At 46.6% G+C, this 24,571-nt stretch overlaps 1 protein-coding gene across 1 annotated transcript in view; it reads left to right on the plus strand.

The window, feature by feature from the left end:
• The window catches only part of Plxna2 (plexin A2), a 195,293-nt gene that overhangs the window by 65,851 nt on the left and 104,871 nt on the right, over nucleotides 1-24,571 (plus strand). The window contains exon 3 of the mRNA XM_042681944.1: nucleotides 12,274-12,408. Coding sequence (XP_042537878.1) covers nucleotides 12,274-12,408 — 135 coding nt within the window. The remainder of the gene's footprint in view (nucleotides 1-12,273; nucleotides 12,409-24,571) is intronic.

Raw genomic sequence — 24,571 nt, forward strand, 5'->3', positions numbered from 1 at the left:
TGTTCACTAGGTCTTTGAACAACAGTCAGGAGAATGTGAACTTTTAGAAGTTATATGGGGAAGGCATTGTAAAGGTGAGGTGTGGGTGTGTGTGTTTGTGTGGGTGTGTGTGTGAATGCGTGCCATTATTTACTTTTTTTCAATATTCCCAAAGTAACACATGTTCATCATTTTCTTTAAAAATAGGAGAATGAGATAAGCAAGAGAAAGAAAATTAGAAACACCTGAAATTTAAGGATTTTCCCATATAGAAAAGGCAGGATCAAATGAGTGTTTTAAGAAGATTAATCTGGCAGTGTTGGGTAGAATAGATTACAGCGGGAGTATGCTGGAAGCAAGGAGATTTCTCAGGTTATTGCAGCAGCACAGATAAGAGGCAATAATAAAAAAAAATTAAAAAAAACACCACCACAGCTCAGTCCTTAGCAATTGGAAAAGAGAGACAGTGGCATGAATGTGGTCTCCATTTCTCCCAGTTCTCATGCATTTTCTGTACCATAGTGTTCACGTGCTTTTTTCAAAAATGTTTTCTCCTCTTCAAAATCTCCAGGAGTCCAGTCCCTTGCATCCAGACACACACACACACACACACACACACACACACACACACACACACACACACACACACACACACACACACACACACACACACAGTGTTAGAGTGCTGGCCAGAGCCCCAGACCTCCTCCCCCATCCTCCGTATTAATGAAAGCAAAAGATTACTAGTCCTGATTGTACAATGTATGGCAATCATTGAAAAGAATGAGTTAATTAAGGAGGGTAATAGACCTCTTAAGATCCCCACCTTTTGCTCTCTTACCAAACTGCAGGTGGCCTTCTTTGTCAGAGTGGAGGAGATAGTGCTACATGATCTGTTCTGTTCCCCAGGACTTATCTCCAGAGGCACCCAGCATCTTTCAGTCGTAGTTTTTAATCCCGAGGTAGGCAATGCCTTCCTGTTGGGTGCAGGGAAAATCTCAGAGGGACCAAATAGAAGAGAAAGAGACAGAGTGCCTGAAGGCTTTCGAATCACAGAGCCTCCGCTTTGAGTCCTGTTCTGCCACTCCGCAGCTATTAACACGTATATTAACACTTCTTATTCTACAGAATGAGGAGACTTAATCTATAGAGTTTTAAGCATCATTCACATCTATGTCTCTAACCTTCTACACACGGATGGGTATAGAACCAATAGTCAAATAGGTCATTTGAAACAAATTAATTGAGAAAGTTATTCAAAAGTACCATGTCCAGATGGTCCTAAGTGTGGGTTTTCTTTTCCTATTTCTTAAGGGGAGGGAGGTAAGGCATTTGCAAAGGGTGCTAGTCTGGGTGCCAGTGGCTCATGCCTGTAATCCTAGCTACTCAAGAGGATGAGATCTGAATATCTTGGTTCAAAGCCAGTCCGGACAAGAAAGTCCATGAGACTCTTACCTATGTGAAGTGAAGCTGAGGCTCAAGAGGTAGAGAGCTATCCTTAAATTGAGGGGGGAGGGGGAGAAACCCTCAGGAACAGCACCCAGCCCCTGGTACCTTCCACATGCACTCTAAAGCTCGGCCCTAGATCAGTCCATGCCCAAACCACATATAAGCTTTGATTCCATCCCCAGGCCTCCCAAGGCATCCCTCGGAAAAGAACCTTGTATGTAGCGCCTTGAATGGAGATTCTTGCCGGAGCCTTGAGTAAACAAAAATTTGGATTTGGCAGAAGTTGCTCATTATTCTTTATTAATTCCTCCCACCATTCCTCCTCACTACCCTCCTCCCCCTCTCCCCGCAAGTCTGCACACTCAATGTGAATTATTGCTTTGCCTCTGCGTGATTTGATTTCATCTGAGGCTGCTTAATGCTTGGCTGTCCCTCGCTGTGTTTATCTTATTGTTTCCCAGAACAATCAAGCGCTTCCTCTGCCCCTGGCAGCTTCTTGTTCCCGAAGCCTCCAACCTGCCCAGCCTAGAGATGGAGCGGTGTTTAATAATCTGGCCAGTAAGAAGGATGGCATCGTGAATATTTATTTGAGTGGTGGAGCAGGTCAAAGGGCCAAGGGTCTGAGGACTTCACTGTTTGTCCTTTCCTGGGCCTGACAAGACTTGGGCCAAGAGGCCTAGATTCTTTTTGCATCTAGGTCTTGATGTCTGTCTCCCCTGCGTGGCAGAGTCCCCAGGAATGAGATGGGGGTGGGGGGAAGGAGTTGATTCATTTGTGAGGTTTAACCATGGAGAGGTGCAGAGCCAGGACAGTCCGTGGGTCAGCGAAAAGTTGATGAGGAGCAGCAGAGAAGCCACAGTTTAGAGGATGTCAAGTGGCCTCAGAGGATGCTACCAGTCCTGTCTCCAACCTAATCTGGAACATTCGCCTTACAGTGAGTGCTCAGCCAGTGATCACGATATCCTCTGTCCCCCATCACCAAGTTAGGAGTTCACAGACTGTCCCGAGATGTAGGAATCCAGGGAATAAGTAGCTCCTGAGGACTCCCCAAGGTTCCAGGAGAAGAGAGTGCGTGGCCTAGGCCCCTAAAATCCCAATACTGTACGCCCCACGTTGAATATCTACGGCCCTGCTCCCTAGATAAATATCTAGGGCAGATTCTTAACATGCACAAAAATAGAAATAATTATACCGGGAAATGTCAATCTCCAGTGTCAAAGCCCTGGTGATTGACCGACAACTCTCTGGGGACCAGCCCTGTGAATATCTGCATTATGTGCGTGTGAGTGTGGGAAACAGCAGGCATTATTTTTTTATTATTAGTGTGTGTGTGTGTGTGTGTGTGTGTGTGTGTGTGTGTGTGTGTGTGTGTTGGTCCCTGGGCTTGAACTCGGGGCCTGGGCATTGTGTTCAACACTAGCATTCTACCACTTGAGCCACAGCTCTACTTCTGGCTTTTTTTTGTGTGTATGTGGTTAAATGGTGATAGGAGTTTCATAAGCTTTCCTTCCTGGGCTGGTTGGAACCATGGTCCTCAGATCTCAGCTACCTGAGTAGCTAGGAAGACTGCATGAGCCACTGTGCCTGGTGGCACACAGACATTCGTAGTCCTGTGCCTTTCAGTGACCACCTCCCTCTTCATCATCTTCCTAGACAGCAGGACCCTTGGCTCTCTCTCTCCTCTGCCTTTCCTGCTCTGTCTGGCTGAGTGCAACCCGCTGACCAACAGAAGTTTTCAGGCTCTTGAGTTTCCCTCAGATGATGTGAGCATTTGGGGACAGGCTCCCTGTGGCCCTGCAGGGAGCCCGTCTGCAGAGCTGTGACTGCACAGGGCGGGGCTTATGACAGGCACTCTGGAAATGTGTGTGTGTGTGTGTGTGTGTGTGAACGGATACGCAAGAGAGAAAGAGAGAATCTCAGAGACTGAGTTTACCAAAGACTTCAAATCTATAAATAATTCAGGTCATGAAGCTCTACAAAAATAAACTTCAGCTTGAATCCTCTCTCGCAGTACTAAATGCACAGCTGCAGCAACACACGCTCACAAGTTTGCTCGGGGCCTGGGTGAACAGCAGAGGCCCTCACACCTCCCCTTGCAGATCTCAACGTGCAGGGTCCACGCAGCGCACAGCACAGCACGCCGCAGTACACACCACACAGGTGTGTACCACACCACAGTCACCCAATACACACCCCGCACATGTGTATACCACACCAGTCACACAATACACACCCCACACATGTGTATACCACACCACAGTCACACAATACACACCCCGCACATGTGTATACCACACCACAGTCACACAATACACACCACACACATGTGTATACCACACCACAGTCACACAATACACACCCCACACATGTGTATACCACACCACAGTCACACAATACACACCACACACATGTGTATACCACACCACAGTCACACAATACACACCACACACGTGTATACCACACCACAGTCACACAATACACACCACACACATGTGTTTACCACACCACAGTCACACAATACACACCACATATGTGTGTACCACACCAGTCATAGAACACACACCACACACATGTGTATACCACACCACAGTCACACAATACACACCACACATGTGTGTACCACACCAATCATACAATACACACCCCGCACATGTGTATACCACACCAGTCACACAATACACACCACACATGTGTATACCACACCAGTCACACAATACACACCACACATGTGTATACCACACCACAGTCACACAATACACACCCCGCACATGTGTATACCACACCAGTCATACAACACACACCCCACACATGTGTATACCACACCACAGTCACACAATACACACCCCGCACATGTGTATACCACACCACAGTCACACAATACACACCACACATGTGTATACCACACCAGTCATACAACACACACCACACACATGTGTATAACACACCAGTCACACAATACACACCACACAGGTGTGTACCACACCACAGTCACACAATACATACCCCACACATGTGTATACCACACCACAGTCACACAATACACACACGGGTATACCATGCCACAGTCACACACGACACATGCATATACCACAGCACAGTCACATACCACACAGCATACATGTGTATACCACACCATAGTCACACACTACACATGCATATACTACATCATAGCCTCACACCACACATACCACACATACATATACCATACCACAGTCACACAACACACATATGTATACCACACCACAGTCACACACCACACACCACACATGTACACCAACCATACTACAGTCACACAATACAGACACCACACATGTATATACCATGCTACACTCATATACCACACACACTGCATATGTATATATACTGAACTACAATCACACAAAACACATACGTATACTAACCCATAGTCACACATCACACACAACACAAACACGCAATGTGGGTAATGTGTTTGTAGCACACTACGTTTGTAGCATGTTACATGGATAATTGCTACACATCACACATGCACCACACACACACACACACCATACCACACATACATCACATACATGCACTCTAAACAGCGCATGTGTACACACACCACACATGCACTATACCACACATCTCAGACATGTGCTGCACAGTCACATGTCATGTACATACCACCCGTATACATGCCACATCACATACATTAAACCACACATACATACATGTGCCATGGATATGCACCATACTTACACACATACTACCAAGCACATTACGTACACACTACACTGTACATCGTATGCACACACCACACATACATACACATACCACACATTCATGGTACCCCATGCACATACACACTTAAAAAGTTTTACACATGCACCATCTGTTCGTCACAAATACACCACATTCCACACATACCACACCTACTCACATAAATACACCAAAATCTCACCCGAGACAAACAGCACACACACATACACACATCACAGATGCATAAAGACACACACATGTGGACATAGCTGGCCGTACATATATACTACACACACACACACCTCAAAGGCATTCACGTACTACACAAGCCACATCCTGAGCCAGACGACAATGGACCTAGGTGATCAAGGCCTCTTCTGAAGTGAAGAATAATTTAAACAGGTCTCATCACCAAAGGCGCCGAGCCTCGGTCAGTCTGTCAAAGCCTCCCCCAAAAGGCTCAGGTCAGAAACCAAGCTTCCACGAAACCTGAGCTCAGGCGTAAAAAGAACACACACACACACACACACACACACACACACACACCCTGTACGTTTGTATCTATGTTTCTAAAGAACTCAGTTTCCACCTTTGCTCCACTGCTTCCAGGAAGCCTTCCTTTGGTGCCTTTCAGACCATCCTACCCCACCCCCATGCAAACCCCCTCTCCCAGGGGTCTTCCACGTTTTCATGAAGTCAGTGGGATGGTCCCTTTCCCCATCCTGAGCTCCCTGGCCAGATCCATCATTTATCACAGTGCCTTCAGCTCCACAAGGCCCGCCTACCTCATGGAAGGCTCCTAATAAATAAATACGGGGCAGCACTGAAATTCAGAGCTAATAACTCATTTCACTGTCACAGTATCCCCGTTGAGCTGGGAAAGACGGGAGTTACCACCCTTAGTTGACATCTACAGAAACTATTATCCAAGCGAGTGAAGTGATTTGCCAGAAGTCACACAGCCAGTTAATGAGAAAGCTGAGATTCGATCCCGCCTTCCACACTGGATTCCCACACCTGGCTCCCTCAACGGGGTGACACCTGCCCCGCCGATATCTTTCCTCCTGAGAAGCCCAAAGAGATGCTCAATTCTGCTACTCATCAGCGGCAACTCTTGCAAAAAAAAAGTGGGGAGGGGAGAGGAGGAGAGGGAGTAGGAAGTACTATTATGACCACTCTACTGATACTAATAAAGTAATGTTAGAGTGTCAGATTCCAAGCAAAGGCTCCATAATTTAGGACTAAGTAGAAAAGAAATTGATGCACAAGAAAAAAAGAAATAGAGAGTCCTGCAGGTAGGGGAGTTAATTGGATATGCTGATTTGAATTGGATGCTCAATGTGAAGAGTCTGTCGTTAATTTCTGTACTGACATAGAGCTGTGATTTAGGGAAAGAGATATTAGGGTTATCATGCCTTCCTTCCAAAGGACCCCTCCCATCTGGAGACATGGATATTAAATCTCTCTGTGGAGTTGCCTAACACACTCCTGTTCCCCCAAAGCCATCCCTGTTAAACTGAGTTCGGGCCCCCAGATAAGGTGTGTGTGTGTGTGTGTGTGTGTGTGTGTGTGTGAATACTGGAGCTTGAGCTCAAGGCCTAGGCACTGTCCTTTACCTTTTTCACTCACAGCTGTCACTCTACCACTTGAACCATAACTCTGCTTCCAGCTTTTTTCTTGCCTCGGCTGGCTTTGAACTGTGATCTTTGTATCTCAGCCTCCTGCGTAACGAGGATCATGTGTGGGAGCCCCCAGTACATGGTGATGGTTCAATTCTGATAGTAGGAGTCTGAATGAGGAAGAGTAAAAAGGAGGGAAGTTGAGTTTCTAGGGCACCCAGTTATTTGGCTTAGCTGCACATGTCCCATTCCCCTCTTAAGAGAGTCTCACGGTGGCTGAGAAAATGGACTCTGTGTGATTTCCCCATTCTGCCACTCTTCAGCTGTGTGATCTTGGAACAATTGCCTCACTCTTCTGGTCTCAGGTAAAATGGGAAGAAGAGTAGCATTAACATCAGGGATACTTGTAAAGATTAAATGAGTTCATTTATGTTGCACAGTTCCAACAGTACCCGGCACATTGCAAAAGCTATATAAGTGGTAACTATTAATAAATCCATTAGGAGAACAATTATCCTTTCAAAATTTGTCAAGTAGATCCCTCGCCTTCTAGCAGGACCATGTCTAACTATGAAGCAAAAGGTTTTGTCCTTCTCCCAAAGGAGATTCCAGTCCATTGTGGTTGCCTATTGTGTAGTCCAGTGTCTTTATAAGCAGGAATTCTTAGAGCTTATGTTAATCTCCTTACACAATAGTGTAGGCACAATTCGGTCTTTGCAGGCCTCAGTAGACTGTTACTTCATCTGTAGCAGACTATACTTATGTGACCTATCTTCTGATTTTTGTCCAAACAAAATGTTCCTGGTAATTTCTTTTTGCATGTCCACTGAGATCAAACCATGCTAGGAGAGGAAGAGCCCAGCTACAAAAACATGCTTAGGTGACCTCCTTCCCCATGGCCCTGTCTCCTCCTTCTTCTGTCCTTTCTCTGATCATCTCTGCTGTCTGCATATTGAGATCTTCACAGTGCGGTCTGGTCTGCTAATGCTGTCATTTGGATTGGATCTGTGGCCTATTCAATTTAGTCTTGTCCTTGTGGCATTGGAACTTGCTCCTGGTGATGGAAACACAAACACTGAAGAGACCCGTCACTTCGTGGGACACCACAGAATAGAGATCTAATTGGTTAGCTTTTCAACATCCCACTTTTGGCCAGGTGCTGGTGGCTCATGCCTGTAATCCTAGCTACTCAGGAGGCTGAGATCTAAAGATCACAGTTCAAAGAGAACCTGGGCAGGCAAATCTATGAAATTCTTTTCTCCAATTAACCAGTAAAAAGTCAGAAATAGAGCTGTGAATCAAATGGTAGAGCATCAACCCTAAGTGAAAAAGTTCAGGAAAAGCACGAAGCCTTGAGCTTAAGCTCCTCCCTACCCCCAATCAATCCCACCTTTGTTTTGGGACTCCCTGTCAGCTCTCCTTCATAGCCAATCTGTCATGCAAGGATGGAGGACAATGTTGAATCTCATATCTCCCTTAGTTATGCCTGAGGTATTTTCTCCATCAACTAAATTTGCTTTCCTCTGGACCTCACTGGTCAGTGCTAATGTTAGTCCCAGTTTCACTCCTGATGGACTCAAAGTCTTACAGTGCTGGGAGTGATCACAGGATCCCCTTCCACTGAGCACTGAGTAGATTTGCTTCTTCCTGTTATTCAAAGAGGAAATTTCACTGAGACTTAGGGAGGTAACTCCCCTCAATGTGTGCCAAGCCAGACAAGAAGAAAGTCCAAGATTCTTCTCTTCTCCACCAGACAGACCCTCGGCTCACACTGGTGTGTGGCCCAGAGGGAGAAAATGATATCCAGGGAAGAGATATCACTTGCTACTGACCTTCTGCCTGCTAGTTCCTCCCTCACTTTATACTCCTTGACCCCTGGCCTTCGGGCCCTTATCTCCATTTCTCTCTGATTTTTCACTGGGGTCTTAAAGGATTGGTTATGTTGGTTATCCAAGCTTGTAGCAGCTAATATGAGCTAGAGGTATGTGTAAGAAGGTACTGACTTCTTTTGCGATACTGCCCTTCTTTGCAGGAATTCCTACTAAATGGACTCAGTTCAGTTCATGTTTGGGGCCAACAACATCATTTGTTATGGTCTAGTTTTAGTGCTGACGTTTGAGAGTTATGTAGATTTGATTTCAGCTTTTCCTGGTTTATTAAAAGATTATAGCTACAGACGGAGTTTTTAAGGCCTCTGATTAGGCCTCTGATTCAGTAAAAAGTTAATGGGTAGGATTGGTCCTAACTGAAAGCAGCAGAATGTGTGACGATAAGTTGTCTCTGGTTCAATTCCAGCTCTCATCTGGCCACGGGTACTGTCTGGTCCCAGGGCCCACAGAGCATAGGCCAGACCTGGAACATTTGTTTTTCCTCCTGACTCTGAGTCCAGACCATACTGGGGAGCCAGGCCAGTGCCTAGGCTCACAGACAGATAGTTTCTCCAACTGGCAGAAGGCAAACTGGCCTCCTGAGGCGGGAGGTCCTGGGCCAGACCTGAGGGAAGAGGCCAGTTCAGAAGTTCCCGAGCCCACAGCCACTGCCTTGAGGAGACTTAAATCTACCTGAGATGAGCTGTGCTCATGGGTAAAAGGATGGAGGAGGAAACAGAGACATTCAGACTCAGGCAAGAGATAAAGCTAGCACCTCCCATGTGATGGAGACAGAAAACTGAGGTCAACCCAAGATGTCATGACTATCACATTTTCTTTTTTTTTTTTGTCTTTTAAAATAGCTGGGTGCTGGTGGCTCATGCCTGTAATCCTAGTTACTCAGGAGGCTGAAATCTGAGGATTATGGTTCAAAGCCAGCCTAGGCAGGAAAGTCCATGAGACTCTTATCTCCAATAAACCACCAGAAAACCAGAAGTGATGCTGTGGCTCAAGTGGTAGAGTGCTCGCCTTGAGCTGAAGAGCTGAGGGCCAGTGCCCAGGCCCAGAATTCAAGCCCCACGACTGAGAAAAAAAATAAATTAAATTAAATTAAATAACACAAGAACTTTTGTGACTAAAATATCCTTTTGGAAATTTGTGCTTGTCCATTCAAGGGAGAATGCTGTTTTTTGAAGGTTAATGGGAACTATTGCCATTTAGGAGAATTTCCTAGATAGAGACATTGCTCTTTCTTCTGCTTAAATCTCACAGTCAGAAAGATTCCAGGAGTGGAGAGTGGATGTCTCTGCCCAATAATGTCATTGCTGAGACCAAGTAGAAGAATTAAATAAAATCCACCCCCCCACCACCACCCTGGAGAGGAGGAGCATTGGTGATGGTTGTCAAGACAACCGCCTTCCATGCAGGAGGCCCTCATTTGAGTTAGGAAAAACATAGGGTGGAATTCAGTGTGAGGAAGAGTCAGTCCAACACAAGAGGAGGCACTAAGCGTAGAAATGGCCTGAGGGGAGAACATGTTCTGTTTCCAATCACATTACCTACTCACTTCAAGCTACTTCCCCAGGTCACCTTCCCAAACAGTAAGGGAAACGCAATATTCCCAACTATGGATTCTGGCCCACTGCTCTCTCTCCTGGAATGTAGGCATGAGGTTCTCTGCCACTGCGATCTCCAGGGCCAGAACTTTCTACTTGGGCTTGTGGTAAGCTTATCACAAGGGCAACTCTCAGTCTAGACCACCTCAATGGGTACAGACCACACGCACCCTCTCTTGGGCCCCTCAAGGATGCCTGTTTTCTCAAGAGGGTGGAGAAATAGCAATCCTGGTCCTAACCACCTCCTCCCAACTCGGCAATAAATAATTCTGTGGGGGCTCCCCACTGAGCCAGGAAGACCTGAAAAAGTTTCCCTTCCTCCATTCTTACATGTGTGGTATTGTTACCGGGCACCAAGCTTGGCCTGTGGACTGGGGGAGTCATGGTTGCTTGTCCTCAGGAGTTCTTAATGAGGTGAAAATAAATTAGTAGAGAGAAGAGGTGGTCAGTGCAAGAGAGAATGGACAGAGTATGAAGGAGAAGGCTCCTTCTTCGAATCTTCCAGAGGAAGTATCTTTTGACCTCATTTTGATTTAGCATTAAAGAGTTTAAGATACTCTATCAGCTGGTTCGCAGTTTGTAGCCTTTACATGGTCATTTCTCAGCCATGCCCTTTCCTCCATCAGAGCCTCATGCAGGTTCTCTGAGAGTTATAGGAAACACACAGACACAGACACACACACACACACACACACACACACATCCCCACCTTCAAAATGCTGAAAGACTTTCACACATCTCAAGCAATTAGAGAACAATTCAAGTAGGTAGTCGATACATGTTGGCTAGTACATATACAATGAGCAAATCAATTGATTATAATCCTAGGACAAATTGTCTGCTAGGGAAAAAGGCATTAGTGCAAGTATAATTAATTAGCCATTAGAGTGAGGCTAGGAAGACTTCCTGGAAGAGGTGGGGCTGGACCTACAGGAGGGCCTGTAGATACACAGTGGAAAGAGAAAACAAGCTGGGATGGTGAACACCGATGAATGATCAGCTGCTCTGTTGGGAAAAGAAGCTGGGGATGGAACACATTCCCACCAAGAATTCCTCACCACCAACTTTTGGTACCCCCTTAGAGATCTCTCTCTTTTGAGTTTCAGCATTGTGTATACAGAAGACAGGCTAGATTAGTAGTCTTTCTCAACTCCTATCCCCAGCAGCATCGTTATCACCTAGAATTTGTGTTACATTCTGGAGTTAGGCCCAGTGATTCTAATGGTACACTGATCAGAGAACACTGGATTACAACATTGCTACTCAACACTGGCTGTTCATTAAGTCTACCTAGGGAGCTTTCAAACCAATGAAGACACCCAAGCCCCATCCGTGGAGATTCTGGTGAATGGACCTAGCCCTGGTATTCCTATTGTTTAAAACTCCCTGCATTCAAATAGGCAGCCCTGACTGAGAAGCCTTGAACTAAATGATATCCAAGTCCTTTCTGATGTATTGTCCCAAGATGGGCTGAATTCCTAAGTCACCACAGCCCACTAGGAAGAATTATAGACAGCAAAGCCTACTTCCAGGGCCAGAAAGAGTTTCCTGAGGTCAGGAAATTTGTCTCCTAATGACCAGCTTTTTGATGTTTTGCACAATTATCTGCCATTTCTCAGTATCTGCCTGAGGCCAGCAAGCTGTATATAGATGCTGTCTTTGCCCTCTAACCACGTTAGTGCACATAAACACACAGTTGCTTGCATACACACACATCACACGGCGCTGTAAATATATATGTAGATTCGCACCAGAATAACCACATGGGGATAGTCAGAATTATGCCTAGGAGAATATATACAGACACAAATAAACCCACCACCAGAAATCCAAGACCCAGCACATTCAGACTGCTTGCTTGATGGAGACTAGAATGTTTGAAATAAGCAACACTTCTGTCCTCAGAGTAGTGGGGGGTGGGGTTAGCATTTGTCTGCTAAGACAACCCTTCCAGGAGGATAAAAATAGCTCAGGAGGAAGGCTGAATGTAGATGCTGAGGATATCCTCATTTTCTCTTGCAGATTCGAGCTGATGGTCCCCCCCATGGTGGGGTCCAGTACGAGATGGTTTCCGTGCTCAAAGATGGGAGCCCCATCCTCCGGGACATGGCCTTTTCCATTGATCAACGCTACCTGTATGTCATGTCTGAGAGACAGGTAAGTGCTAACACCCATCCCTCCTTTCCAAGCTCTGGGAAAACCTCTGCTCAGAACCTGTTCCGTCATAACAAGAGAAACCTCTGCACTTGCTGCACCGAGGTCCTGAGAGAGGCTCAGCCTCTGCAAGCTTTTGCAGGGAGCCGGAGTGAAGCAACCAGGGGCCAGCCACTTCCCGGAGGCTTCTCTCTAGGCCACAGCCTCTGTCTCACAGAGTGATGAACAGCCCCGCAAGAACAAGCCAGACTGCATGGAGCAGCTTGGTGTGATTAGGAGGTAGATTTACTGCTCTCAAGCACACAGAGTCTGCTGCTCAAGGGAGCCAAAGAGGTGTAAATAATCCAGGCCTCCAGGCTGGGGCAGCTCCTTGGAGAGACAGACCCAAGATAGAGCCCTGGAAGGAGATAAAATCTTGGCCTGAGTCTGAGACTGGTGCAGGGTAGAAGCTGGTCAAACTTGGGAAGCTGAAATTATGCCTTGCAAAAAAAGACTTCTACTCTCTGCTGGGAAGCAACTGAGCAAGTCCCCCTACTCTCTCAGCTGTAGGGAAGGTGTGTTATTCTCTCAGATTGTATTTGCTGTGAATGTGTGAGAGCAGAGAGAAAGACAGTGCAGAAAAGGTCCTGGTGAAGGGAAAGAAGTAGAGAAGCCAAGAGGTTTACCAGATGCCTGGAGATCCAGGAAACCAAGTACAGACCTTAACAAAAGCTGTTTTCTTCCATCCACTTGGACATTGGGTCCACAGTTGCTCAGCAGCCAACCATGTATAGCCCTGTTGTTCGTCATTTTTCTGAATAGGGGAAGTAGGATAAAGGTCAAAGATGGATAAAAATGATGAGAAGTCTGTCCTAATAACTTTGCATATTGAGAAAGATCCTGGAGCTGGAGGCCCAGTAGCTTTCACAATGTGCCTTGTGGCTCATATGACATTCTCTGAATATTCTGCAAGGATTCCAGTGTCTTTAAGTCAGTTTCACCTTTCCCAGAGTTCTCTTTACCTCTTTTCTTTGCAAAAGTAAGGACTCTGAATCAGGAGATAAGGAATGAACTGAAGGAGGAAACAAGAGGTGAATGGCACATGACAGTATGAAGACAGTATGAAGGCAGTTGTAACTTGAAAATTACTTCTTGGGAACAGATGACACAAATTATATGCTAATTGCATGCAAATAACATCCAGATCCTCTTGAACTCACCTAATTTTTTTTAACCTTCTTCTTATGGTCCCTACAGTTGAGGCATAAACAGGTCCAGATGGGATCTTGGGGGAACTGGAGAAGGGTCTGCCTAGCTTAGAGTCCATAAGATGGTCTTGGAAATAAACACTGACCCATTCTCCCAATAAAACATTTGGTAGACCTAAAACAAATTACAAGACACATACTTATTGGGAACAAACTACTATCAGAATAAATGGAACTTGATAGCTACCCTTAAGATGATTGCACTCCAATGAGGGTGAGGAACATGGAGGTAGATACATCTATAGTATCAGATTCAATTCTATGGTTGGTCTCAAAGTCCCTCCTGTTCTTTGTGGCTACTAAGAAAGGGAAAAAAAAACTTCTTTTGTTGATGCCAGTCTTTAAGCTTGAACTCAGGGCCTGGATGCTGTCCCTGAGCTTTTGTGCTCAAGGATAGTGCTCTACTACTTGAGCCTTAGCCCCACTTCTGGCTTGTTGGTAGTTAATTGGAGATAAGCATCTTATATATTTTCCTGCCCCATTCAAACCACAAGCCTCAGATCTCAGCTTCCCGTAGCTAGAATTACAAGTGTGCGCCACCAGCACCCAGCTAAAAGTTCTTAAAAGTATAAAATAAAAAATGATAGATGCTCGCCATAGAAATTCAAGAATGACATTCAGAAAACAGGCATAAGTCACCAAACCCCACTCTGTAACATCATACTCATGTTTGGAGAACACCATTCCAAATACTTCTACAGGAATGTTTGCAGAGAGGAAGGTGGATGTGTAGCCATATGGCAACCTATGTAGCAGTGGATAAAAGAATGGTCAGAAGGACTGGATGTCACAAGCTATGGGATATTTTTCAAGAGACTCCGTAGAGCTAAGGAACAGGCCAGGAACTCTCGCTAAGAGTGCCCTTTCTCTCTCTCACACCCTCCCTCCCTCCCTCTTTCTCTCCCTCTCCCTTCTTTTCCCTCTCTCTCCCTCCCTCTCCCCCTCTCTCAGTTCTCTGAGACCCAATGAAGTGAAAAAAGAAAAACAGGAAATAGCAGTCCCATTGGTCAATGGGACTTAAGGGGCACTGAGAAGCTGCTACAATATACATTTTGACTATGCATATCTTTTTTCTCCCAAGTGAATTGCCCTTTGAAAATGTATCAAAAATGTGGCTAGACAAGAGGGGCTGGGTGAGGGATGATGGTAATGAATAGACTTCAAGGCACACGATGAACTCCTTCATCCATATCTACCTCAAAGAGCACCGTCCCTGGCCACACCAAGTGTGCACATAGCTTGTTTATGAATATCTTCTCCTTTATCCTCATCTTCTGGGTCAGGTGCGCTATTTTTGTGACAGTCTGTACCCGTTTGGGTAGTGGCCAGGCATACAGGAAGTATTTGGGTTTAATGCCATGAGGCTGTCTCTGAGCAAGTGAGATATTAGAAGCCGAGCTCCCTGCACCAGGTGGAGCTACAATCAGGAAGCCAAATCTAAGGGGGATTTGCGGTGGAGCTCTGCAGCCTGTCACCTGGAGTGCCATAAATTGTACTGAAACGGGTAATCAGGTGACTTCACCAGGGGCTGAGTCCTAGGATGAGGGCCAAGAGCAGCTCAGCAGGTCCATCTGTCTGCATCCACCAGGCACAGACAGCTTAGACCTCTTAAAGGATGCAGTTTAATATATGGCAGTAAAAAAAAAAATGAAGTCAGATGACCTGGGTTCGAATCCAACTCTTACAATAGCAAATAGCATGACTACCACAGCTTTGGTTTCGGCCTTTGTTCATTCGACTCCAGATATTGTCTCTGGAGTCCCAATACCTGATGGAGGTCCGTCTTAATACTTCTTACATCGCTGAGGGGTTTCAGACAAGTCACTCGACCTCAAGGTGTCCCACACAAAGTCAGGCGGTCTCTCATAAGACCAGAGTGAGACTTAGCTCCCACAGTACGTAGCTCATTAGCTGCATAGATACTTGCCATTAAGAGCCTAGATCGATCCTCGTGGTTTTATTACTCAGAGGTATAGAGATTATGATTGACAATTAAGATCAAGATAAATGGTATGTGACCCAAGATGTAGGCCTCAGCCGGAGCTACCTGAACCAGGGGGAATCTGTGTTCAAATCCTGGGAGACCTGAGCCCTTAACTTCTCAGGGACTTGGATTCTCTGCCAGCAAGAGGCCAGGCTTGCTCTGCATAACAACTCTCCTGTAAGAACTAAGCAGGATGCCATGATAACTATTATTCCTTCCAGCGGCAGTACCTTCAGTGATCTAATTATGTCCCCCCTAGGTACTATGGAAGGTTCCATCCATCCCACCTCCCAACCCAGGAGCCCTTGGGGCATATCCAAAATCACAGCAGGCAGCGTTATTAGACTTTGGAATTCTCTAAAAGACTCCAACCTTCTAAGATATCATGGGGTTGGAAATTCCCATCGCTTTGCTTTGTACTACATCTTTGGGCCTCCTAATCCCATCCCTTCTTCTACCAAGTCCAGAACGCTTAGCTCCAGTTCTCCCACACCATCCCCAAAGCATAACACCTGTTAGATCCTTGGGACCATGTGAGAGTGGAACCAATCAATGTTCTCCCTCTCCTATTCTGCTGGTCAAGATTTTCATCTACCCACAAATCTAGAATAATACAATGAAGCATTCATACCCTTTCTTTCTCTCTTCTCTGTTACCCCTTCCTTCCTTCTCTCTCCATTAACTTAATGTAATTAAGAAGTAGGGCTAGTTAGAAGTGTGGGGTTGTTAGTGCCACTGCCTAACAAGTCAATGTTAATGTACTGTTAATATATCTAAGGCTGGCCAGTCCCAGGAGGAAATTTGGGCACTGATTCCCCAATCCTGCTGGTAATTGCTTGGGATCCTCTTCTGAGAACACTCCTGGCTCTTCCCTAGAAGGCCTTCCTAGCTTCATCACAGTGTGTAGTCAACAGATGTTATGGGCATGAATAGCAGTGGCACGCATACCCTCAGTGTCTAATGGAAGTCAGACCTCCAATCCAGGGGAAATCAGGCTGTGAGCCAAGGGAGAAACCAAGCAATGAGATGAAAAGAAACTAGATAGGCCCAGTTTCCACCCAGCTTGTCAGACTGGCCACTCCCAGAAAGGGAATACAGCTCTCTACTTGGGGTGGGTGGGGAAAGAAGAGCATAGGAATGGAAGCAATTATTCTATGTTATACTTTAATTAGATTGAATTAGCAGAGGGAATAGAGGCATAAAATGATCCAGTGAAGGGTGAAATGGAAAAGGGGAGTCACGGTGGAGAATGGCTCCATGCAAGCTGGAAACAGCCTTGGGAGTAGCAGAAGGGCTGATGATGGGTGTGCATTCTGGGACTGACGACAGAGACCTGGAAAGGCAAGCTAGCGCTGTGGTTAAGACCAGGAGCCTGTGTGTGTGCGTGCCACAGCCACCTACTGGGTAGAGGGCTTTTGCAAAAGGTAGGCAACTTCTCTAATCCTCAGTTGCCTCGCCCATATAATGGCCCAGCAATGCCACCACTGTGAGAACTGAGAGAATAAATTACCTCCTGCCATAGCGAACACATAGCACTTTCAGTAAGTGGTAGTGATTGTTTCTGCTGCCATTAGTAGTATCAGTGGTAGAACTTCCTGGGGACCTCAGAAGGGTCTAAAAGCTTATGTACGATAAGCCACACACTGGATAACATCCCCATTTTCCAACTAGCTATGGCCTCCAACATACCATTCTGGCTCTCCTCCTCACCCTCCCCTGCCCTCCAACCAGACACCTCAGAAGACTGTACTCTGGCCAAATGTCCTCTTTGGGCTGAGTTGCTCATAATCTGCTATTTATTTTAAAAGTCCAGGAATGTGCCCAGCAGACTAAACAGTCTTTGTCCCATTGGTACACACAGAGGCAGCCTCGGCCCATAAGTGAGGCCCTGGAGACCCAAAAGCAGGCATCTGTGGAGAAAATGAAGGGGACTCAGAGCACTGGTCATGCCCCAAGCCCTCTGCACCCCATCCCGCCACACAGCCAGATGCCTGGCCAGGAAGGAGCTCTCTCAGGAGTTCTTCATTTGGGGTCTCTTCAGGTACGCTACAAGGTCTCAATGACAAAGACAGGCCTACCTAGTCCAGACAGTAAAGACTCTGGTCCCAGTTCTAAGTGCCCTTGTATGTACCAGGGGTTGCTACAGTGGGTATTCTTTATAACAAACCACCCCAAGTGTATGGCGCTAAAACAACTGTTTCTTACCATGCTCCTTGGCTGTAGAAGCCAGGTACAGTAAGGGTGTAAGGAGAATTAAAGTAGGTAGCCGATGAATGAGAACACCAGGGCAGTATTCAGGCAGGAAGAGAAGTTTTATTTTATTCCCAAATTGCCTGCCCACCATGCATGGTGGAGATGCACATGGCTGAGAAGGGGTGAGCCACCCCCAAGCCAGCGTTTATCTAGGCCAAAGGTGGGGAGAAGGTGTGGCCGGTGGGAGAAAGGTGTAGCCACAACGGATAAGGATGTGACCTTCGGGCCTTGGACTGTCCCAGGGTCCTATGGGAGACGCCCCTCTGGGGATGCCCAGGATGTGACCCCAGAGGGGGGGGAGGTGACTGGCTCCAGGTGTGCCAGTTACTGGGCAGAGACTTAACCAAGAGGAGGGAGGAGTCTGCCCAACTTTCTGGGGTGGACCTTACAAAAGCTTATCTGTACTGCCAAGTCTGAAGCCTATCAGGAGTCAGGGTCCAGGGGTCACTAGAATAGCAAAGAGCTGGAATCATCTAGACACTTCTTCCTGGTTTTCCCTGAGAACAGGAAGCAGGTTTTTGGACCAGAATGCCTTAAGATAGGTATGTCTATGTGTCTTGGCTTTTCGTGTAGCATGGTGATCTCAAGACAGACTTTTGAAGCCTAGCAGCCCATGGCAGACACATGGTCAACTCTGACATCCCAAATACATGGGAGCTGCACCAGTAGCTTTACAGGGTGCTGCTGGCTGGCTGAAGGTTGTAGATGTCCCAAATAAGACACATAGCCAATGTCCAATGAGCCTTGAAAGAGGAAACCCTGGGGAAACCCTTGGGAGAATCTATTAGGAACAAGGTCCTGCTACTGGAAATATCAATGGCAAACTGCTTTTTCAATTACTCCCCCAAGCAGACTTCTGGTGGCAGTGTTGTCTCCGCCCACTTAAGGGCATCCCGCCCTGTCACCACCCAGGGCCATGGTCTCTTATGCCCACAGCTTCTAGAAAACACCATCCCTATCCTAACTAGTGCAAGACAAGCAAGGGGAACTTTGACCTGGAGTTATCAAGAACAAAAGAAAATAGCTTTGCAAGAGTATGGGACCATTTCTGCTTGACACTGGTGAGACCCACTTGTGTGTATCGGTGAACACACTTGAGTGTGTCAGGAGAGGAAGGGAAGGTCAGGTCAGGTCAGATCAACCTCCAATACGTCATGACAGCAGCCTTGCCAGGAAACTCATGTTGGATTCCTGGTTTGGGGGAGGCCCTGTCTTGTCAGTTCCTAAGCTGGTTCTAGGACCACAAGTAAGAATCCTGTTGAAGGAAGGGCACTATTGCCATTTGCCTGGGGTAGTGAGTCTGTTTCTTCTAGCCAAAGCTACTGAACTCCTGGCCCCTGAGTCACCTGGAGACCTTGGGGAAGGGAAGAAAAAAAAAATGTATGTGTATATATGGCAACCACACTTCCAGATGTCCTCAGCTCATGTATTTTGACACCTCCAGCTATTATTTTGATTGTGCCTATTTGTTTAGCCCAGGCGACAAGGCTCCCCAGGGTTCAGGTAGAGCATGCCAGAGTGTGTTTTTATAAGGCAGACAGAGTCTCCATAACAGCAACCCCCTTCTGCTGGGGCTGGGGGCCTTGGCCAAGCTGGAGGGGGGGGGACCATAAGAGAGAATGGATGAGGCGTGGAGCCTCGGGAACTTGGGGGAGAATTACAGGGTCTGTGGATTAGTCAAGTGAGGATAAGAGAGTTGTGCTGCACTTTGAGTTTAGAATGTGTCACTTTCAAGCCTGGCTTTTGATGCACACATGTTTCTGGTTAAGGACCTGGGCCCCCCGGCATGGCCCAGGAGCTCAGTTCACATCGGTGTTTCCTAAATAAAGGATGGAAACTGGCCTCCAGGTACAGGGAACAGAGGCCATCTCTACCAAAGGGTTGATTTTCCTTCTTTCGTTTCCCCGTTTCTAGTATCAGGATACCCAGGGACTGATATAGAGCTGATTGTCTGGCTTTTAATATTCTCTCTAGAGCATTTTTAATCAATATTTTCACAAGAGGGGAAAGAAATGCAAACCCACCCTATTAATCTGATGCTTGGCTTGCTATATGTAAAGCAAGAACTCTAGACTTGTATTTTAAAATCCTTTGGTTTAGAAAGAAATGGTTGAACACAATGCCCAAGATGGACCAATTGATGTCCAAACCCTTCATTTCTCTAATGGCCAGGCTATTGACTCTTATTTTAATCCTCAGCAAGGGATTTGATTTCTCTCTCTAGGTAGGGACTGCTGACAATTGACATTCTGACTACACAGAATGAAGTTTTTGGGACAGAAGGATGAGAAATGACTTCCTTTGATTCTAAGAGACCTCCCCTCCCAGCTTGTGTGTGTGTGTGTGTGTGTGTGTGTGTGTGTGTGTGTGCGTGTGTATACATGCACACATTCATGCAAGCATGCATGCGAGCACTAGGGTTTGAACTCAGGGCCTGGGTGCTGTCCCTTAGTTTTTTTCCCCAAGGGTGGTGCTCTACCTCTTGAGCCATAGCTCCACTTCCAGTTTTTACTGGTTAATCGGAGATAAGAATCTCATGATGCCAAGCATCCATGGTTCATGCCTGTAGTCCTAGCTACTCCAGAGGCTGGATCTGAGGATCAAGGTTCAAAGCTAGCCAAGGCAGGAAAAACTATGAGACTCTTATCTCCAATTAAATCTCCAATTAACTACCAAAAAGCCAGAAATGGCATTGTGGCTCTAAGTAGTAATAGAGTACTAGCCTTCGAGCACAAAAGTTCAGTGCCCAGGCCCTGAGTTCAAGCCCTAGAAACAGCACATACACACACACACACACACACACACACACACACACACACACACACACAACACACACACACAAGAATCTCATGGACTTTCTTGTCTGAGCTGGCTTGAACTATGATTCTCAGATCTCCTAAGAGCTAGGATTATGGGCATGAACTACTGGTGCCCATCCCCCTCTTCCAGTCTATATTAAATAGTAGGAAACTGAACTAAAGGCTAAATAGGAGACTTGTTTGCCTAGGTAATCTGGCTCAGCCAGTATTCTTTTCCCAACAAAGGCTTGACTTCAAACAAGCAAGAGAAAACACTGGTTGTGTTTTAAAACTCAAAATTAAAAATAAAAAAAACGAAAAACAACCCAGGCCCAAGAGATTCTCTGAAGATGTTCCCATGGGTCAAATTATGCACGGAGAGATTTGCATATTATTTGCATACATAGACTCATTCATTCAGCAGACTGTTAAGTGTCTACCATCCATAATGCATGGATCTGTCCACTGACAAGTCATTTGCATATGCAGATATGGACAGGACTGTCTTTCTAAGGAATGTTCCAGCAAAGATCTTATAAATAGATCTGCCCTGGAGATGGGCGCCTTTTTTTTTTTAATTATTATTTCTTTCTGCTCCTTTTAGTGCACTATTAAGTGTGTGTTTGTGAAGAGATAAGTAAATAGAATCCTTGCCCTCAGGGAGATCCTATTCTGCAGGGAAGGAATAAAGTACAGATAAATTAGAAGAGAAGGTACTGTACTCTAGGACTGCTGAGACTCAAACCCCCGGAAAGAGGCCAGCCCCCACTCCCTTCTTTCCTCCATACCTGGAGTCTCTCAGTCTGAGGACTCTGTCTGTCCCTTGACACAGGAATCCAGAGCTAGCGATCTGTTTTTGGTCACGATCTCAAGGGAAATGACTCTGGAGAAGGAAGGGTGTACCCAAGCTGGTGTGAAGAGGCAGACAAGCATTGACTACACACAGTTTCCTGACAGCCTGAGGAATGTTGGCTTAGCTCAATCTCTGCTCTACCAACTTACTGCTGGGAGACGTTGGGCACATTGCTTCATCTCTCTTGTGCTTCCATACCCCTATTTGTAAATGGGCATAATCTTGCCATCTGATTCAGGATGATATTTAGTGGATTAATGCATAAAAGGCACTCTAAGAGGTACCTGGCACGGGTAACAAACGTTAGTGGTGATAATCCTATTTTTATGGTTGTGCCCCTCATGCCTTGTCAGCAGGCTGAGAGCTCCGCAGGTCATGTTCTGTATAACCTACACCTACCAAAAGCAAATGGTACCTCTGCCTGGCCGCTCTGTTCCACTTTAGTCCAGACGTGTTGAAAGCTAGTGTTTATGTCATGTTTTTCTTATTTTAGTTTACAAACATGACCTCAGCTAATAAGTATTATTTTCCTGAGCTTTTCTTGAGATAAGAAAACTGAAATTCAATCTGGCTAAGTAATTGCCCAGAGCACCGGAGCTGGGGAACAGTGAGGCAGCAGGGCTGGGCCTCCACACACCCCAGTTCACACCTCCTCATTCTCTGGGATAGCGCCTCCTGCTGGCCAGCCACCTTCCCTCCTCTGCTCCTAGCACTTTTCAAATTAAAAAAACAAAAAAAGACTCTGTCCTGCAGGAGCCCTCACCTGCCACTCCAGAAGGTTCTTAAGTTGGGTACTGTTTGTTTTTTAAAAAACCAATAAAAGAAAGGCAATACTGCCCCAAGGCTCTACATGGACAATTTGAGAAAATGATTCTGAGTGGAGGGAGAAAAAGCCCCTTGTGCTGAGGAGGTTGGTTACTGCTGCTGCCATTTCTCCCGAATCATCCCCGAATCCCTTCTCCTCCTTACGGCAACCTGGAAAGTCAGGACTTCCCGCCTGATTTGATACACAAATGAGGAAGGCCAGGCCTTCCTGTGACGGGCAGGTCTGCAAAGCATCAGGTCCTTCTTCCCTCCCCACCCAGCAAGTCTAGGGACCCCAGAACGTGATACCACAGTTCCCCTTGTGCATCTACCTCATCCACAGCTGGGCCTGCCTGGCAGAGGAAACCTCTTGCAAGGAGGCCAGCTACCCGCTCAAGATTCAGCTCAGCCTCCTATGGCCATTCTATCAAGGAACCAGCCAAGCCAGGATCAGCTAACTGCAAGCCAGACGTGGGGTTTGTAGGCTCAGGAGAGGCTCACGGTCTTGCATGCAGACAATGATGTGACACCACCCCCAAAACCCCACAGCCTGCTTCATAGCCCCCTCCCAGCCTCTCCTTTGTGCTCCCTAGGTTGAAGTCAGTAATTGAATGTGTTTTATTTAGACCATAACATTTAGTGCCACTTTAGATTTCCAATTAGGCTTCAATCAGACACCGAGAGCCTGATTCATTTTGTTGTTTTGATCAACGCAAAAGATGGCAACATCAGAGGAGCTGTCGTGAAAAGTTATTTCCATCTGCTGGTGATGGGCACAGGGCCTGTGATGGGAAGATGGAGTTTCAGAGGTGTTGCAAGAAACACAGGCCTCAATAAAGGGGAGAGGGAGGAGAGAGGAAGCCAGGCAAGTCGTGAGAAGCAATACCAGTTGATGTCCCCAGGGCACAGGGCAGGGCTGGGGGTAGAGGGAACTAGATCACCTCCCCATCCATGGCCAGGACCTTGGGGGCCATGAGGGTGGGAAAGCAGGGCAGGTTTCTCATGCCAATGACATTAGGCTTGGACAGACCTTCTCAGGACTTTCATCTACCTAGGACCCAAGAATATAGTGTCCGTAAGAGGTGAAAAGTGACTTCTGGGTTATAGCTGCTTGGGTTGCAGCTTCTGACCTCCTTGGCCAGACGTGGTTGCATGTGCCAGCTTTAGCCATGTGCATAGGGCTTGGCTTTGCTGCCTATGACAGCGCACGCTCCTGAAGGGCTGTGGGAGTGTGATTCACTCAGCATTGTCACGGGCACCCGTGGGGGTGGAGGTTCCTCCTCCTCCCCTTGGCTCCTTCTGCTTTCCAAGCTGGTCCTTTCATAGCCCAGCTCAGAGACTCGGCATCTCAGCCCTAGTCTCCACTTCATAGTTGGAAATGTTACCTTGTTCATTTCCCTGAGCCTTTGCCATCTGCCACAAATAACCTTCCTCACCCATCCCTCCTGGTTATTCCCACATCTCATCTCTGCAAACAGGTAAGGGTTTGGAATTTCTCCCAGGTGGAAAAGACTGGCTGGGTTACTCAAGCAAATAGTCTAGGTTCAACCTCTGTCCTTCGCGCCTTGTTTGATGAGGAGGAGAGTGAGGAAGGCTGAGATGAGAGTGGAGTCGCAGGAAGACTGGCAAGGGACAGAGATGGGAACCCCGCCCTAAAGCCACTCAGTCACCGATTGCTGGTTCATCTAGCAATCACTGAGGATCTACTGCTGATGGCATGGCGTTTGCCCTACACAAAGAAAACAAGTGAGCAAGGTCTCTTGCGGAGAGCTAGGAATACAAGAGAGCACCACCCAGACTTGATCAGGGAAGACTTCCCGCAGGAGGGGAATGGGCTGGCATGATCTCAACGGGTCCCAGTGGCAACGCTGCCCAAAACTGGCCTCTCTTTTCTTGATGATGTTACCTAGATGCCTGCCTGTCCACAGGGCTTGCTTGTGGGTTTCACTGTACCATAACCAGGGCAGGGCCATGATTGCTTTTCTCCTACGTTTCTCCTACGTAGCAGAGGCTGTGGGATTCTATAGTTCCTTTCTTCCTGAGTTGGGATCCTTTCTTTCTGGGAAGTTTTCTGACCTGCATGCTGTGAAAATTCCACAAGGAATTGATAGCAAGTTTGAGGGAATATTACCTGAATACATTACCAAGCTTTCTTTTAATCCCACTTGATGAACTCTCTCCATTCTCCTAGCAGTCTTTCCTGTAACTATGAGCAGGGTAGATAGCT

This window comes from Dipodomys spectabilis, unplaced genomic scaffold (assembly GCF_019054845.1).
Source record: "Dipodomys spectabilis isolate Male_0828 unplaced genomic scaffold, ASM1905484v1 ptg000069l, whole genome shotgun sequence".
Classification (NCBI taxonomy): Eukaryota; Metazoa; Chordata; class Mammalia; order Rodentia; family Heteromyidae; genus Dipodomys; species Dipodomys spectabilis.